General features: G+C 36.5%; 1 protein-coding gene across 1 annotated transcript; it reads left to right on the top strand.

Moving 5' to 3' along the window:
• The first annotated feature begins 5,797 nt into the window (after positions 1-5,797).
• On the top strand, positions 5,798-15,804 carry LOC122975047 (tetraspanin-8-like). Its single transcript, XM_044343218.1, has 9 exons — positions 5,798-5,968; positions 8,320-8,391; positions 8,480-8,596; positions 9,875-9,949; positions 10,460-10,555; positions 13,191-13,310; positions 13,406-13,441; positions 13,569-13,652; positions 14,240-15,804. Exons 1-9 carry the CDS (start codon positions 5,909-5,911, stop codon positions 14,378-14,380), a joined length of 801 nt encoding a protein of 266 aa, XP_044199153.1. The 5' UTR covers positions 5,798-5,908; the 3' UTR covers positions 14,381-15,804.
• The last annotated feature ends 1,840 nt before the right edge of the window (positions 15,805-17,644 follow it).

Raw genomic sequence — 17,644 nt, forward strand, 5'->3', positions numbered from 1 at the left:
TTTTCTATAATTGTGAAGTTTGAGGTTTTGTCAAGATTTGGAGAAATATCCAGAGTTTATAGGGATGCACCGATCCGACTTTTTCAGTCCTGATACCGATAAATGAGCTTTGGATCCGATACCAGGGTTTAATTTATAAGCTGTATGCTTCACTGTTTGGAAGAGACTGGGATCATTTTTTCATGTGTAAGGCAAAACCAGGGTTGACTTAAACATTCATTTCCTAACTTTGTAAAACAAAAAGTAACAAATAAATACATAGGTATTGTAAATTTACTGGATTGTTATTTATTAAAATAATCTGTATCGGTTCATCTCTAGTTATAGGTTACAGTATACTGCCAAGGAATGTGTACATTCATATACATTGTGGTTTACATTGGTTGTAATTCCTCCCTCCCAAAAGATATGATTAATATATTGTTAGACAAATTTTACATACATAAATCTAATTTATTTATTTTTAATCTACCCCCAATTTGACAGTTTTCCCATTTGTTTATCAAAAAGTCTGATGTCAGTTTGGACTTGTTTTGATCTGCCTATGTAACAGCACAAATGATATACACTCAGTGAGCACTTTATTAGGAACACCTGTGCAGACATTTGTAACAAAGACTTTTGCTGCAAGAAATACTGTCTGAGAGCTAAATTAGCTGAGGATGCCTGGTCCGCTACACTCAGTGGACCCAAAGGAGACCACGGCCTTGCCTGGAGCTGCGCTGGAGAGGAAACATCGAAAGCAGTGCGACAGGACGTGGAGGCAGTGCAAGTTAGACTACCTGTTAACCCATACAAACCGGCAGTTCCAACAATAATCCTGCCTCATCTTCATTCTCTAGACAGCATATAACTCCCCCATCAGTGCTGGTCACTCACTGACATGCAAGAGCTGTCTACATCCAACCGAGACATTTACTTTTCTCTCTAAATGCACTTTAATGCTCTGTGCTGCTAACTACTTGTTCTTTTTTTTGTTTGTTTTTTTCTTGTGAATTATATGTTTTTATCATTTTTTAAAGGAATTTTTATATACACACTATATCTTTATCCTTTCTGTTGTAGTTGTACTGCTGTGGGCTGGGAGGAACAGCATTTTGTTTTTTTATGTATGCAAATACAAAAAAAGATGACAATAAACTAAATCTTGAATCTTGAATCCAATACAACAGCTCTGTCATGAATTTTACTTTTATGAAGTTTATACATTTTCAGTTTTTGTTGACATTGTCAGAAAGGTGATAATTCTACTTTATTATTTATTATTGAGGTGGGTGGCGGTGGTGTAGGGGAGACCAGGTATGGTTATAACACTTTCAATTTCTCCAATCAGGAACAAGTTATAAATCACCTGATTGACTCTGCACATGCTCAATTTAGTCCTTGTTCCACATGTAAGGAAGTAGCACCCTGTAGCAGTCAGCTGATTTTAGAAAGGAAAAACTTTTTTTTTTTAACTAATTTATTTTTGTGATAGCATTGCCTGCTTTGTAGATAAACTCATCAAACTTAAATCATGTTAATTATGTGTCTGTGTAGATATCGTTCATGCAAGTTGTTAGTGCTAATGTTTTAGTTGTTAGCTGTAAGGTAAGCTAGTTCTGGGTTAGTTGTAACGAAATGTGAAAAAATGTTACAACCTACCCCAAGCAAAAATTTCATGGTATTTATATGTTTACTTTGAATTTCAGTATGCCTAGGTCCTGGAAGAGAAAGACTGACAGGGGGGTGCCTCTCAACACTTTGAAGAAAGAAAAAACAGAAAATGCATAACATTGAGCCACAAGACACAGATTCCTCAGATGATGATGAGAATTTCTGCATTGTGCGCACTAACCGGGACTATGGGGTCAAAAATGTTATAGTCATCCCCAGTCTCCCCTACTGGAGTGCATTATATTGAAAAGTGTTCCTAATATTTTGCCCGCCCCATTAACATAAGATAAAATAAGATAACCTTTAGTGATCCTCAGGTGTTACAGCAGCAGCAGAATCAGAATACCACTGGTTACACGTGCATCAGGAAAGTAACATCAGAGTAGAAAACATAATAGGGAAATAATAAAACAAATAAATGAATAAAAATAAGAATAAAAGAGCAAAACAATACAACTATACAACCTGAATTTACTGTATAGTGGCACTGAAGTGTTAAGCCAGTGAACTAATGTAACACAGTTGAACACAGCAAGGAAACAACCTACATAAAACTGTAAAACCTCAAACATATATGAAGGGGCAAAATATTCCACTCCAGTTCACCACCACCACCCACTATGACCTCAATAATAAACATAAAGTAGAATTATGTGGTTATGTTGATTTGATGATGAAGGTTGTGGCCAAACAATTCACTGCTGCGTTGGAAAGGCACAATATTTATAAGTTTCAGTTTGGGTTTTGGAAATGGCACTGCTCTTCTGAGGGTTTCAAATGATGTTCTGATATCCTCTGAGTGGGCATATCAGGTAAAGCATTGGACTGGTTTGCATCTTATAGCACTGATAGAAGTTTTACCGTCTCTGTTGAACACTTTGTGTCTGATTCCTCTCTACTGTCTTGTGGTGTCCCGCAGGGCTCCGTACTGGGGCCCCTGTTAGTCTCTTTATATTTGCTGCCCTTGGGACAGATTATAAACAGATTTAATATTGCATATCATTTATTTGCATATGATATCCAACCCTACTTTTCATCCAAACCTAGTGAGGCTAATAGGTTATCTAGGCTCCTAGTCTGCAAATGCTATGAAGGGACTGGAAAGCGGAAAATTTGGAGTATTGAGCCTCTTTCCTCTGCGTAACTTAGAGGTTATACTTGATCAATCCTCTTCGTTTGACACCCATGTTAAGCAGCTGACCAGATCTTGTTTTTTTCCACTTCCACTTTCCACTAGAAATGTTAGTAAACTGAGCTCTATAGTTTCAAATGCAGAACTAGAGATACTTACACGTGCCTTTATCTCATCTGCCCTTGATCGTCTGCAGGCTATTCAGAGCTGCTGCAAGAATACTCACAGACGGTCTCTCACATTATCACCTTTCTGAAAGGTCATAAAAGTAGAATTTATGGCAGAGCTGTTGTATAGGATTGCATTAAACTGCACAGGTGTTCATAATAAAGTGCTTGGTAAGCATATACTGTAAACATGAGTCATTTCCTATTACTGTCTAGTTCACTGTACAACAACACAACAATGACACAAACTACACATGAACAGCAGTTTTTTTTACCCTTAAGAGTAAACTACAACAGTATTAATGTTTTTCTCAATACATTTTTGCTATTTTGAACCATTTAAACCTTCAAACTCCACAAACACTTCTTCCCCTTTAAAAACATGAAGCTTTAGTTGATCACATTCCTCTGCAGTGAGTCATAACACCATCGCCAGTCCTGAAACCTCATATCTCCCATGTGTCTGCTTTTCAGAAACAAATGAACAGCCGGAGATACGGGCTTTCCACAGAGCCACACTGGTATTTTGATCCTTGTGTTTGTTCCCTTGAGACCAGTTTTAACAACGTCCTTCTCTCCTTTTCACTTCACTTTCTCTTTCTATTCCTCGGAAGTCTTAGTCTTACCGTTCATCTTTTTTTCTTCTTCTCTACTATCCTTTCCCTTTCTAGACAAGAAAAGACTGTCTTGACAGGGTTGTAAACACAAAAAGAAATACTTAATACTTAAGCAAACACATGAAATCTTCTGTATGGCAGGACTTGTTTTTCTACACGTGTTCGTGTAGAAATGAATGCTGCTGTCCAGAAGAAGAGCTTTAACTTAAAGGATTTTTCAAGTGTGTCTTAAACCAGCAGTCAGGTGTCCATATGAACAGTGAAAGAGGTTTTCCTCGCTGTAATCATTCCTCCTGTTCATACTGGATATTAAAAGATCCTTCAAATGTGCTTTCAATGGAAGTGATGGAGGCCAAAATCCACAGTGTGTCCACACAGTCATTTAAAAGTCTCTGTGAAGCTTATATCAGTCTGAGTTAGTCATATCAAGTGGATATCTGACACATTTACAGTCTTTTTAGCATCAAATTCCCTCTTTGTTTTTCCTCGGACAGTGTTTCCCTGTTGAGCTGCAGGTGGAAGTATAGTAACAAAAAGACTTTGGCACTAAAAAGACTAACGTTAAAAGATATCTACTTGATTTGACTCATTTGGACGCTGAAGCTTCATATTAGCTTCAGATAAACTTTTAAATACATTTTTACACAGAAGGAGGACTGTGGATTTTGTCCCCAATCACTTCCATTGTAAGTGCATTATGAAGGGATCTTCTAATGGTCAGTATGAACAGGAGGAATGATTACAGGAAGAAAAACATGTTTCAATGTTCATATGGGTTCTTGATTGTTGTTTTAAGACAGACATGAAACATTGTGAACCCGTCCTTCAATGTGGATTTTCTTTGAAACTGATCAACAGAAAAAGATCCTTTAATGTCAAAGTGAAAACAGATCTCTACAATTGTCCCATTAATCATCTCACGACCCCTCAGATTTATCTACTGACCCTTTGGAGGGGCCCGACCCCTAGGTTGGGAACCACTGGACTAAACTAGCTAACTGTATATAAAGTAGTGTAAACTAGCTCCACCTCCAGCAGCTACAACAGTAACATGCTGCTCTAACACTGATGCTTCACTATTAATAATCTAATCATGTCATATATAATAATATATCAGTCAGAGCGACCAAACCACTACTTTTACTGCAATACTTTAACTACATCAAGCTCATAATACTTATGTACTTTTACTTGTAATGGAGTATTTTTACATTGTTGTTGGGACTTTTACTTAAGTAAAGGATCTGAATACTTCTTCCACCACTGTTAAACAATGTTTCTCTATGACAGAATAGACATGGAAATACTCTAAAGTACTTCTAAATTGTATTGCAGTAAATGTATTCAGTCACATACATTCCACCTCATTTCCCAGATTTTCACAGCATAAAACTTGTCAGCGCTTGCTGATGAACAAACTGTAATGTTGAAACAGTTTCTAAATGACTATAATCACATATTGACTTGTTGGCCAACACGTACATCGTTGTCAGTTTAGTACTCATGTTAGATGACACCAAAGACACCACAATGACCCTGAAAGAAAACAGTTGAACCCTTTTAATGTTTCACATCTGGTGAAATACAGTTTCCTCGTAATTAATGGTGCAAATACAAAATTAGAGCTGCAACAATTAGTCAGTTAATCGATTAGTTGTCAACAATTATGATTTCTCTGATTCTAGCTTCTTAAATGTGAATGTTTTCTGGTTTCTTTAGTCCTTCATGGCAGTAAACTGAATATCTTTGGGTTGTAGACTGATGGTTGGGACAAAACGAGACATTTCTGGTTGCATCTTTGTTTGCATCTTTGCATCTGTGACATGACGGACAGGATTAATTGATAATGAAAATAATCGTTAGTTGCAGCTTTAAACCTTTTTAATGTTTCATATCTGCTGAAATAGACTTAAAAAATTATTTTCCAACCACATCTGGGTAATTTCCCAGATGTGAGTGGTTTTCGGGGGGGTTCATGTTGAACATAACACCGCCCGTCCTGTCTACAATCCCAAACAGCCTTAACACACACACACTCGAAATACGGAAAATTCCGTTTGTCTTCCCGGAGTACAGCCTCTCTCTACCTCTCTCCAACCCCTTTTTGTTCAATAACCACCGGAAGTCTCCATGTAGGACATCTAAACAGCGCCCTCCTCCCCCTCTTCGTCATTTACTGGAAGCACCGCCCTGCCCTTGCCGGGCTGTCCCTACTCCCTAAAGTAGCCCACCCCCTCCGGATCCCTCAGTTTACGTCCCTGCCGTCGAAGCTGCGCAGCGCACCAGAACTGAAAACACAAGTACTGTATTTTTTTGTAGTGTTTTCACCGCTAAACATGGCGAAAATCAACCCCTGCCTCAAACGGACCTTCACCATCTTCAACATCATCTTCGCGGTGAGTTAGCGCGTTTTAAAAACCGTTAAATATGGCGCCTTTGATCAATAAAAAAAGTGCGTAGATGAGGTGGGAATCTGTCAGGCCGCCCAGGTTTAAGACATGTTGAGACTTATTTTAACGATTTATATATGTTTAAGCACTTAAATCAGCCTTAAAGTAGCAGGTTTACTCAGCAGAAATGTTTTAAAATGAGAAAAGTAACCGAATGGTTTAGTTATTAATATTAAAGTTACCTTCGTTTCAGGAGGAGCATAGAAAGGGTTAACAAACAGGTTAAAGTTATTAATACGTTTCTTCTACGTTAAAAATGATCGATTCGAGTATTGAAACGTTTTCAGCACAAATGTGTTTCTACAAGATAAATAATGTCAATAAAGTGCAGTCACTCCATATTAAAGCCACAGGACGGTTTGTGTTATGAAACTTGAAAAAGAAAATGTCATTAATTTTGTCCTTAACGTTACATATTATCTACTATTTATTTATCTTTACGAGGCTATTACTTGGTTTTTGTGTTATTTTTATAGCTAAAATGTGTTTGTTTGTTTTTTTAAAGGTTGCCCGGGTATTGTTTACGTTGTTTGTTGCTAGGACTGCATGCAAAATGTTTGTTTTTTTTGTTTTACAATGCAAAAATAATGATAATAATAATGATAACGTGAAAATGGCGTCTTTTTTTAACCTGAACTGGTTTCATTTAAAGTAAATTAGGAACCGAAAGAATCGAGCTGCAAAACGTCACATTTTAGAAACTAAAACCATCAAATGTTCGACATTTTTTCTTGAAAAGTGACTTTAATGATTATCAGAAGAGTTTTTTTTTTTTTTTTTTTAGTTACTTGTATTTTGTTGTGGGTTTTCTCTGCTTGTTTCCAGTCAGCTGAGGGCAAAACAACAATTAAAGTTAATAGAAAGCAGTCGTTTGTTTAGTTTTTTTCACTCCGTCTCTTTAATTTCTGGTGTTTTTTTCTCATAAACGCTTCCTGTAATTGAGCTGGTTGTCTCTGTGGTTTGTCTGTTAAAACCAGTCTGAGTCTTATCTGAGCTGATTTCCTGGTTACCAGTGACTTACTTTCAGTTCTCATACAAATCGTCTCTTTTTGTTGCATAAACAGGATTTTCTGGTTGCACAATCTTCAGATTAGAGCCTTTCCATATTGATAATGAGTTGTGGTTTTTTTTGTTTTGTACAGAGCGGTACATTTAAACAGTGTAGAAATAAACTCGCTTTTGGACAAACTGTAATGTTTACAGTTTCTAAACTGTAATCATATCTTTGGCATTTCCGCACAATTGTTTCATGAGTGCTTATTGGCCAATAAGGACACCATGATGACCCTGACAGAAAATTAAGGAACGATATCTGGTTAAATACAGTTTCCCTGTAATTGATTGTGCAAATTCAAAACTAGAGCAGCAATAATTATGTGATTAATTGATTAGTCGGTTGTTAGGAAATGGATCAGCAACTATTTTGATAATCGAATAATCATTTTTGGAAATTTTTTACACTAAAAAAGGCCAAAAATGTCCCAGTTTCAGATTGTCAGACATGAGGATTTGAAGCTTTTCTGTGCCGTATGTATGTGTGTATATAAATTTATACAAAATGGGGAAACTGATTATTTTTGGATTTTGAACAGTTGATCAGATCATTTGAAGACTTTACAGTGAACCATTTTTCACTATTTTCTGGCATTTTACAGACAGGACGATTAATTGTGAAAGTAATCAGCAGATTAATGGATAATGGTGATAATCATTAGTTGTAGCCCTAAATTGATTTAACTGTTTTAAGTTTCTTGGGCAAGAAAAAATGGTTCCAGCTTCTTAACTGTGAATATTTTCTGGTTTCTTTAACCTTCTATGATTGTAAATCATTTTAGGTTACATCTTGGGTTTTGGGAAACTGATAATTTCCTATTAATTGGCCAAATTGATGTCTTCAAATGTCTTGTTTGTCCAACCAACAGTCCAAAACCCAAAGATAATCAGTTCACTGACACAGAAGATGAAGAAAACCATCAAATTCTCACTTTCGAGAAGCTGCAACCAGCAAATAATTTGGCATTTTTGCTTAAAAATGACTAAAACGCTTATTCAGTTAACAAAATAGCTGCCAGTTGTTGAATGACTCATCAATTAATCGACTCATTGTTGCAGCTCTAAATGTTGTGACCTCAGTGTTTCTAACATTCTGGCAGATTTATTCACTGATCTCTTCAGACGTGGATGATGATCTGTTTTACCTTGTTGACGTACTGCGATACTTATTGTGTGCTTTTACTCGTTTCGATGTTGCAGCAGCTCAGCACGGATCTAATCGAGCTCTTTTCTTGTCGTTTCAGATTATTGGCGGATTCATCATCGGGCTCGCTCTGCTGTCTCAGGTCCTCACCAGCGTTAATGGAGGAAACGACGTAAGAAACTGACAAACAGAAAGAAATAGCTCCGGCTCTAAAAAAAAAAAACAAATATTAACCTGTCAATCATCTCTTCTGCCTCCAGCTGGACGGTCGCACCACCGGCCTCATCGTCCTCTACGTGGTGGGCACCATTACCATGGTGATCGCCATCCTGGGAGCCTATGGAGCCCATAAGGAGAACAAAGTAGCTCTGATCGTGGTGAGTACAAAGATCAGCTGATGAAACCAGTTTCATCATACAGCAGCTAGAAGAATCCCCCAAAAGACTAGAATTAGTGACTTTATCTTCCTAAAACAGGCTGACATGAGTATGATGAATTTTAATATTCAGGTCATCTGTGACATTTGCTTCTGCAGCTTTGAACACAAACAGGACAAAGTCTGAAGTGAAAATAAATTGTGAGCCGGAAGGTTCGTGTGGTTTCTTAATTTCCTGGTGTTAACGTCAAGAGCAGCACGTTTGTTCTTGTATGTACTGTCCTGTACTATTCGTTTCCTCTCTGCCACTAAAAAAAGCTTTAAAGTGTCTCACAGACGATAATAAAACAGAACAAACGTAAAACATTTAGAGATTCATGCACACGAGAAACAAAAATGACGAAAGTGTAAGAAAAAGGTTTAAAAACTTTAATATTGTGAAATGAAAACTAGATTAAAGAACTAGATAAATCAAGACAAATACAATTGATAAGAGGAGAAAGTATAAAACTTTTACAACACAAATACAATAAAATAAGTGAATAGAATAAAGTTTGTCTAATAAAATCATTCTTAGTCAAAGGTCAGGCTAAAGATATCAACACTTCAGCTGCTCTCAGCCAATAAATCTGGTTCTGGTTGGTTTTCTAAGAGAAACGCTGTGTACTGTAATTATTCTTCCCTTAAAAAAATCCCAAATTAGCACATTTTCAGTCCCAACAGGATCTCGGAGAGTCTAGTTCTGAATTTAAGCTGCTTTCCTGGAACTCTGTGATGCAATTTGTGGATTTTTTTTCGGTGTCGTTGTGTAATTGAGGTCATCGTTACACAATCCCAAGAAATAACCCACGTTTTCATTTTCATTTCCTCAGCATGTAGAAGGTATTGAAAAGTCCTGAATAGTTAGTTATAAAATGTGTTTTAATGTAATTTTAGCAAGTCTGACTGTAAAATAAATGAATAAAAATCTCCAGTTCTGTTCTGTTCTCAGTTATCTTTTGACTGGTTAATCAATCATTCATCCATGTGCAGCTCATCAATAATGATTGATTAGTTTTATTATTGGGAATGATTGTTATAAACTGCCAGGAAGTGATGACAAAAATGTGACATTTATTTCACGTTGCACCTTGTAGATAATTGCATCCGTCATCATCATTAATGGTTTTTATTGATATATTTAACATTTATTAAATCGCATTGATGTGATTATTTAAAAAGTCTTAAATGTAACTTGGTGAAGCTGCAGATTAAAGCGTCTTCTTGTGTCTCTCTGCAGTTCCTGGTTTGTATGGTGGTCGGAAGTCTGCTGATGCTTCGGACCGGAGTCCCCGCCGCCGCCGCCCGTCCCAGGGTAACGACCCCGACACTCTACCGTTGACTGTATTCACCACCACACCGATAATCACAACAGGACCAAAAACACACTCATGACACACCGAACCAGCTCAGGGTCTCATTTACAGCCGCAACTAACGATTATTTCCATTATCCATTAATCTGTCAGTTATTTTCTCAATTAATCGATCGGTGGTTCAGAAACCAGAAAATACTCACATTTAAAAAGAAAATGACTCCAAACTATTGATCGATTATCAAAATAGTTGAAGATTAATTTAATATTTGGCAGCTAATTGATTCGACTAATGGTTGCAGCTTTAGTCTCGTTCTTGAAAGTAACACTAAGAACATTTCCAACAACAACACAACACCAATATAATTCAAGTTGCCACTAACGAGTATTTTCATTGGCGATCAATCAGATGATTTCTTAGTTACTGGTTTATGTGGGATGATGGTTTTCTTTAGTCTGGTCTGTGTGTGTATTTGATCCATATAGTCAAAATAAACTGTGTTTGTGTAGATCAGAGGAGTGTTGGAGGAGAAATTTCATCAACTTCTGCCTTTGGACAAAGCTTCAGAGGATGTGAAAGACATGGCCGACGCCCTGCAGAGACAGGTAAGATCGACCGTCGTCGTCAATCAAAGGATTTATTCAACTGTGCAGTGCAACAGCTGCTCTTAGAGGAAAGAAAATAATAATAATACAATCATTTCATGTGATAATGTAAGTTAAAATAATATTTGATCCTCTGTCATCTTCAGTAGATCACCTTCTTTTCTTTCTTTCTAAAACTCTTCATGAAAAACAGAAAATTCAATCAAAGACAAATGTGACGTTAAAATAAAAGAAATGTGGAAAAAGCGTCAAATTATTTTGTCTTTGTTTCAACTAATCGTTGCAGCGCTACAAGAAGTTTTATTTAAAAAAAACTCTTAAAACATTCGACTCTTCTACAGTTAATAAAAGCAAAACAGTCGAACTTATTTAAACCAACATGAGTATTTTTTATTTTTTGGTTAACAAATCGATAAATATTCAAGTCAGTTTTTCTCCACATTTACGTCTAAAAGAGCAAATATATGGATGATTGATGGTAAATTAATATAAACATCAAAATAAAGGTAATTTTTATTAGTCTGTAGAAATGGATCCATAACAAGAAATGTTTTTTTTTTAAAGGCTTTTATGTCCTTTTAAGCATTCGGTGCATGTCATTAATTTTGTTGTAAAGCACTTGGAGCTGCAGAAATCTGCCGGAGGCTTCAGTTTATAATCTAATCTGTTAAACTTTCAAACGCAGTTCAACTTCTGTTTCTTTAAAACAAAACGTCTCTGGAGGAGTTTGGTTTCTCGCTCTACATCTGCCGCCCCGCCCTGCAGGTCTTTTGTTTTCCAGCCAGCAGGCTGTTGTTGACAGACTGGTTTCCACTCAGCAGGTGTGGCCTGAGCCCTCCTCTGATTGGCCGGCTGGCTGACAGGTGTGTTGTCGGGCAGAAATGCAAATGAGTCCGATGAGAGTCGAGTGCTGTCAGGAGGAAGATTGATGTTATTGCGATTGGAAAGGAGAGTTGGAGAGTAGAAACCGTTTCTGACTGGATTCTCTCTTTGTACTCAGCAGCTTCCACATTCAGTGTTCTTGAAAATGAAATATTAACAAGAAGAGGAACTGAGATATTGTCAGTGCGGTTTACAAGTTCCATAATTTCAACTTTCGACTTCCATGACTTTTTTTTTTCCTTGTAGATTTTGGTGCAGTTGAATCTTAACAAGCTTGTTTAACAACACTGTAAATAAAACTGTTACTGCTGGTGAAAAACTCCAGAAAGTTAAAATAACCAACTCAACATCGTTCGTTGAGGTGAACATTTAATCATCAATCTGTCCATATTTTCAGGCAGCAGCAAGAGTCCAGATGTTATTTATAAGGCGCCGAATCACAACAGAAGTGATCTCAGGTCTAGACTGAACTCTTTCATTTACAGAGACCCAACGTTCCCACCGTGAGCAGCGCTCGGCGACGGCGGCGAGGAAAAACTCCCCTTTGTGACGCAGTTTGTTTAAAACCACCATCTGTGGTGAAGCAGGTGGAAACTTCTGTCCTACTTTCAGGTGTCGAAGCGAAGCGTCTTTCTCTCTCTCTCTGTTGTGAGTTCTCGTCTCAGTGGACGAGGAGAAAACCATCATAATCATAAAGTCCTATGCAGAGCTGTACGAGCCGCTGCCTTAAAAGTCTGAACCGTACATGACAAAACAAACAGGTTTTTCTTTTCTAGATAAAACTTTTCTTTGGAATAAATGTGCTTTAGTGACATCTAGTGGCAGCTACAGGAAACTACAACACAAACCTAGTTTTTAAGGTTTAGATCAACTTTTATTATTATTATTATTATTATTGTTGTTATTGTTATTATTATTCCAGATGGAAACTGGTTTGCAGTTTTTGCACAAATTTAACACAATAAAAACTTAAAAACCTCACCAGGTGTCTGTTTAAAAAAAAAAAAAAAAAAAAAGTTTAACAGGATTCCTCGAACAAAACTCTTAATTTTACTATTTGAATCTTACAAAAACTAGACGGTGCATCTCAATTTTTAAATATTTTGAAATAAATAGTGTGCAAAAAATCCAGGTAACCATGGCAACAAAACCTGGTAACGGTTAACATAATGAAACTGACTTTTCCGTTGTAGTGGCTGCAGTGAAACTCTAGAAAATAATAAATTAATACATCAGAAATTAATGTGCATTTAAATAACAAATAAAAGAACAGCAAGTGATAAAGTAATTAAATTTGCCAATAAACACATTTTCTTTTTGTTTTGTCTTTAAAGTATGAATTAATAACTGAATTTTACGATGAAAACGTAAAATTAATACAAAAAGAAAATTCAAACATTTTATTTTTTTAACTTTAAATTTACAAATTCCTTTCACAGTCCGTCTTCATTTGTCTCCTATTTAAACGTTTGCAGTCACTCTATCATGGTGGCTCTATAATCAATTATCACTCAGTGTTCCCACCTGATCAATAATCAATATTGAGGTAAGAAAAGACGACATCGACCTGTTTTTGGAGGCAACATTGATGAGATTTACGTGATATTTTCAGCTTTTTTTTTAATTTAAGGAGAAAAACAAAACCGCGTCTCATCGTTTCTTCTTCTTCTCCTTCTTGTCAGACAGGAAAACAGCATCACTCTCTGATCAATAACCTTCCCGTCTGTTTCTTCTTCTCTTGTGTTTTTTTTAGCTGCACTGCTGCGGTCTGTTCAGCTACGAGGACTGGGAGCAGAACATCCCCGACTCCTGTCTGTGCAACGACGTGGAGCAGAGTGAGGGAAAGTGTCAGAACGTGCAGACCAGCTACAGAGTGAGTTAAACAAACACTGTTAACTCCTAAACTGTGTTTTTAAATGCTGGTAACTAACGTTTGTTTGTTTTTGTTTGTTTTTCCGTCTCTTTCAGTCTCTCTTGCTGCAGACAAAGTCCGTCTACATCAAGGTGAGCGGAGCCAAACCCGCATCAATTTCACAAAGATCTTTTTTATTTTAGAGAAGCTGTTAAACTGCTGATGTGAAAGTGAAATATTATTTAAAAGGTTTTTTTTTTTCTCTTGTCTCACCTTCAGACCTGCTTCCCCATCGTCATGTACTACATCCTGATGGTCGCTGACGTCATGATCGGTGTCGTCTTCACTCTGGCTGTGCTGGCGGTGAGTGTTAACGATGTCAGAAAGAGAGAGAATTCACCGAGGAGCGAAATGTTCAGATTACGTTAGCTTAGCTTAGCATAAAGACTGGAAGCGGGGGGGAAACTGCTAGCCCGGGTCTCTGTGGACACGTTATATTTATTTATTTACTGCGTACACGAACAGAAAAATACAATACATTTTACTTGATAATGGATCGTAAATAATTTCCCAAAATGTTGAAATAATCAGTTTTATGTGAATATTAGTCATAAAGTAACAAAAACAGGACTTCCTTCTGCTTTTTTTGTGAATTTGGAGGATTGATTACAGCAAGAAAAACATGTTTTATTGTCATTTGGGCTCCTTGTTTTAAGACGGACTAGAAAAATTATGAAAATTATGAAGGTTGAGTAAAAAGTCGGGCGTCATAGAGACAAGAGAGATGATGTGATTTTGTTTAAATTTGAGGACAACGGCGCTCAGTTTCTCCTCGAAGACGTTCGTGCTGTTTCACTCTGTTGTTCACGTTAAAAGAATGAAAAGACGTCTGGCGTACTGTTTTCCTTTTCATCTGCGATATTAACCGGACTTCCCGTGTCTCCCCGCAGCTGCTCGGCATGATCCTGTCCTCCATCATGATCTACCAGATGCGTCACCCCGAAGCCCCCGCCGTGCTGATGACGGTGCCCGCCATCTTCACCTCGGGACCTCCCAAGTACCAGGAGCTGCACAACCCTCCCGCCTACTAGAGGAGCCTCCTGCGTCTTCTGTCGCCAGCTCCGTTTAACAAGTTCAGGATGTTGTTGTTGGTTTTTTTTTATGTTGTTTATGTTTGTTTCTCCTTGATTTTGAGGCTGTAGAAGCAATGAGACGATCCAAAGTGCCTTAAATGACTGTGAGGACGTCTGACTGTGGACGCCGCTGAGATCAGTGGCAACACGATGAAAGAGATAAAAACACCACTGGGTTTAATGGTCTAATGAGGAGCTGCTCAAAAAGATCTGCAGTGAGATTAGAAGCTGCTCTTTTTAAACAAATTTCTTTACAGTGAATCTTGTTTGTATTTTTTTTTTTTTTTTTTTGGTCAGAATCTGCTGTTTTAATACGACCAGAGAGGAGCGTTAGAACCGTCTTCTTTTCTCTCTCGATCAACGAAATGTTAACTTTAAGATCAATAATTTCATTTTCTGACTGTTTTTAATGTCGTAATCTAACATTTAACAAGCTGCAGCTAAGTTTCACAATCAGACACCAAACCGGCTCCTTTTTTAAACCTAAACGTGTTTCTCGTCTCATTTGTAAAGAGAACGCTCAATGAATATAAAAGGTAACGAGTACGAGCCAATCAGAGGCTGAGTAGGGCGGGTCTTCGCTGAATCCAACAGTTTATGCTTGTTGAGAAACGTTAATACGCAGTAATGTGATATTTTTAACAATAACTAAAAAGTAACTGTAAAATCAGTTTAAGTGATGAAAGTTTTTGTCGTGAAAACAGAATAATTATTTTTCTTGTGATCGTTAAGAAACCGAAGAGGAAAAAACAACAAACCCTCCTGACGTCCTCTCTGGTCTTTTTCTGTGACACACAAACTTCATTTTGTTTTGCTGCAGTTTCTTTGCTCTTCACACAAAGCAAAAAAAAAAACAAGAGAAAAAGGACTTTTCTTCAACTTTTCTCATTCGGTGTCTCGGATGTTGATTATATAAAAGCCATACCTGAAGTGCCAAAAACTTTTCTTTTGTTGGTTGTTTTCTGCCCTGCAGAAGCTCTTAAATCAAAGTTTATTAATATATTTTTGACAGCAAAAAAAAAACTGAAGAACAGAAAGATTTGAATCCATCAGCAGCACGTTCGCCTCAGTCACATTTAGTTTTTTAAATAAAGTGTTTATCCTTCACTTTGTGTTAGTGAACATCACAGTGAGTCGTTTCTTTCATATATTTGTACTTAATACTCCACGTTTTCCCCGTCAGCACCATATAAACACATCTTTCTTTTATAAACTGAGCACTGTGTTTAAACTTCCTGTTGAGTTCAAACTATTTGTTTGTTTTTTTTTTTACAATGAAAAGGGAGAAATGATGTCTGAATCTGGAGCAAAGGGAAATAATTGTGTGTGTTCTTTAATTTCTAATTCTTCAGTTGTGAACTGATGACTCACAGAAATAAAAAGAAGAAAAAAAAACTACTTGTGTGTTTTTGTTTGTCAGATACTCGATGAGTTTTAGGATTGACGTCTTAAATTTGAGGCTGAAGAACGTAGAATTTAAAGGACCAATTCAACATTATAATATAAAATAAGAAATGATGAAAGAAATATTGACATCTGTGAACACTGAATACTAAACTAAGAGAAACTGAATGAAAATGGAACAATATTTATATAAAAACAGCTTTAAAGTTGTAATTAATGGCACTATCAGTGTTTTTAATCATTTACTAAAGATTAACTAAAGACATTAATAATAACTGGGAGTTTTTAAGTGATGATCAGATGAAGTTTTAAACTGCAGCACGGCGACACCTGGTGGTTTTCAGAAGTTACAGCATCAAAAAGTGTTAAAAAGTACATTTATTATCAAACACAATTTTGAGGTTGTTGCACTTGAATATTTCTGATTTACGCTTTAATATTTCCACTGCAACACATCTCAGAGGGAAATATTGTATTTTTTACTCCACTTCATGTATTTAACTGCTAGTTACTTTGATTTTACACATAAAAACACATCATTCACTTATTAATTACGATGTATTATTACAGATTAAAGGCGTCAGTTAGTTGCTTGTGTTTGTGTTCTGCTTCAGCAGCTCATTCAAGAAAAGTCTTTAAAGTAATATTAAAAGATTAATTGGAATCTGAATTAATTAATTTAATGCAAATTATAACAGATTATTAATTTCAGTTCTCTGGTTGCAGCGTCTCCAATGTGAAGATTTATCTGCTTTTCTCTGATAATATCTTTAGGTTTTATCCGATAAAACAAAATATTTGAAGACGTCACCATTTTTAATCTGTGTTTTAACATTTTATACAGTAAACAATTAACAGCTTCATCCATAAAAATAATCGTGACTCCTTTCTGAACCAAACAACTTGAAACATTCAGAAACTTGTAGATGATCAATCTATGGATCTGGACTTTAAAACATATAAAAACATAATTCTGGTGATTTTCTATATTTTTCTTATTGTTTTCTTATTGTTGTGTCATAAACCTCCGTTGTTGTCCAGAAACTATTAAAAACACGTCAGTGAGTCACAGTGCTGCACTGGGTGACATGTTCCTCCATCATGAAGAGTTTGATCACGTTAGTTTGTTCATAAACGTCTCCAAAGACTAATAACAGTGAGACAGTGTTTTCAGTCTCTGGAGAGTAGTTCTGTGTAAACGTGAATCATTTGTGCAAATAAATTGCACGTCAACTTGTTTTTTCTTCTTTCCTCTCCCATTAATCATCTCACGACCCCTCAGATTTATCTGCTGACCCTTTGGAGGGGCCCGACCCCTAGGTTGGGAACCACTGGACTAAACTAGCTAACTGTATATAAAGTAGTGTAAACTAGCTCCACCTCCAGCAGCTACAACAGTAACATGCTGCTCTAACACTGATGCTTCACTATTAATAATCTAATGATGTCATATATAATAATATATCAGTCAGAGGGACCAAACCACTACTTTTACTGCAATACTTTAACTACATCAAGCTCATAATACTTATGTACTTTTACTGCAATACTTTAACTACATCAAGCTCATAATACTTATGTACTTTTACTGCAATACTTTAACTACATCAAGCTCATAATACTTATGTACTTTTACTGCAATACTTTAACTACATCAAGCTCATAATACTTATGTACTTGTACTGTAGTTTTACTTGTAATAGAGTATTTTTATTTTGCTGTATTGGTACTTTTACTTCTTCCAGTGTTCAGTATCAGGTTTAGTTTGGAGATTTAATGGGTTTTCATGGAGGGTCCTTAAAGAGCTTCCAGGAGGTT

This window comes from Thunnus albacares, chromosome 23 (assembly GCF_914725855.1).
Source record: "Thunnus albacares chromosome 23, fThuAlb1.1, whole genome shotgun sequence".
Lineage (NCBI taxonomy): Eukaryota > Metazoa > Chordata > Actinopteri > Scombriformes > Scombridae > Thunnus > Thunnus albacares.

Excerpts from the sequence above, each read along its gene's own strand:
- LOC122975047 (XM_044343218.1), top strand. The coding sequence starts at position 5,909 with ATGGCGAAAATCAACCCCTGCCTCAAACGGACCTTCACCATCTTCAAC. Across the intron at positions 8,392-8,479 it reads GCGTTAATGGAGGAAACGAC|CTGGACGGTCGCACCACCGG; the intron begins GTAAGAAACTGA and ends TTCTGCCTCCAG. Across the intron at positions 10,556-13,190 it reads CCGACGCCCTGCAGAGACAG|CTGCACTGCTGCGGTCTGTT; the intron begins GTAAGATCGACC and ends TGTTTTTTTTAG.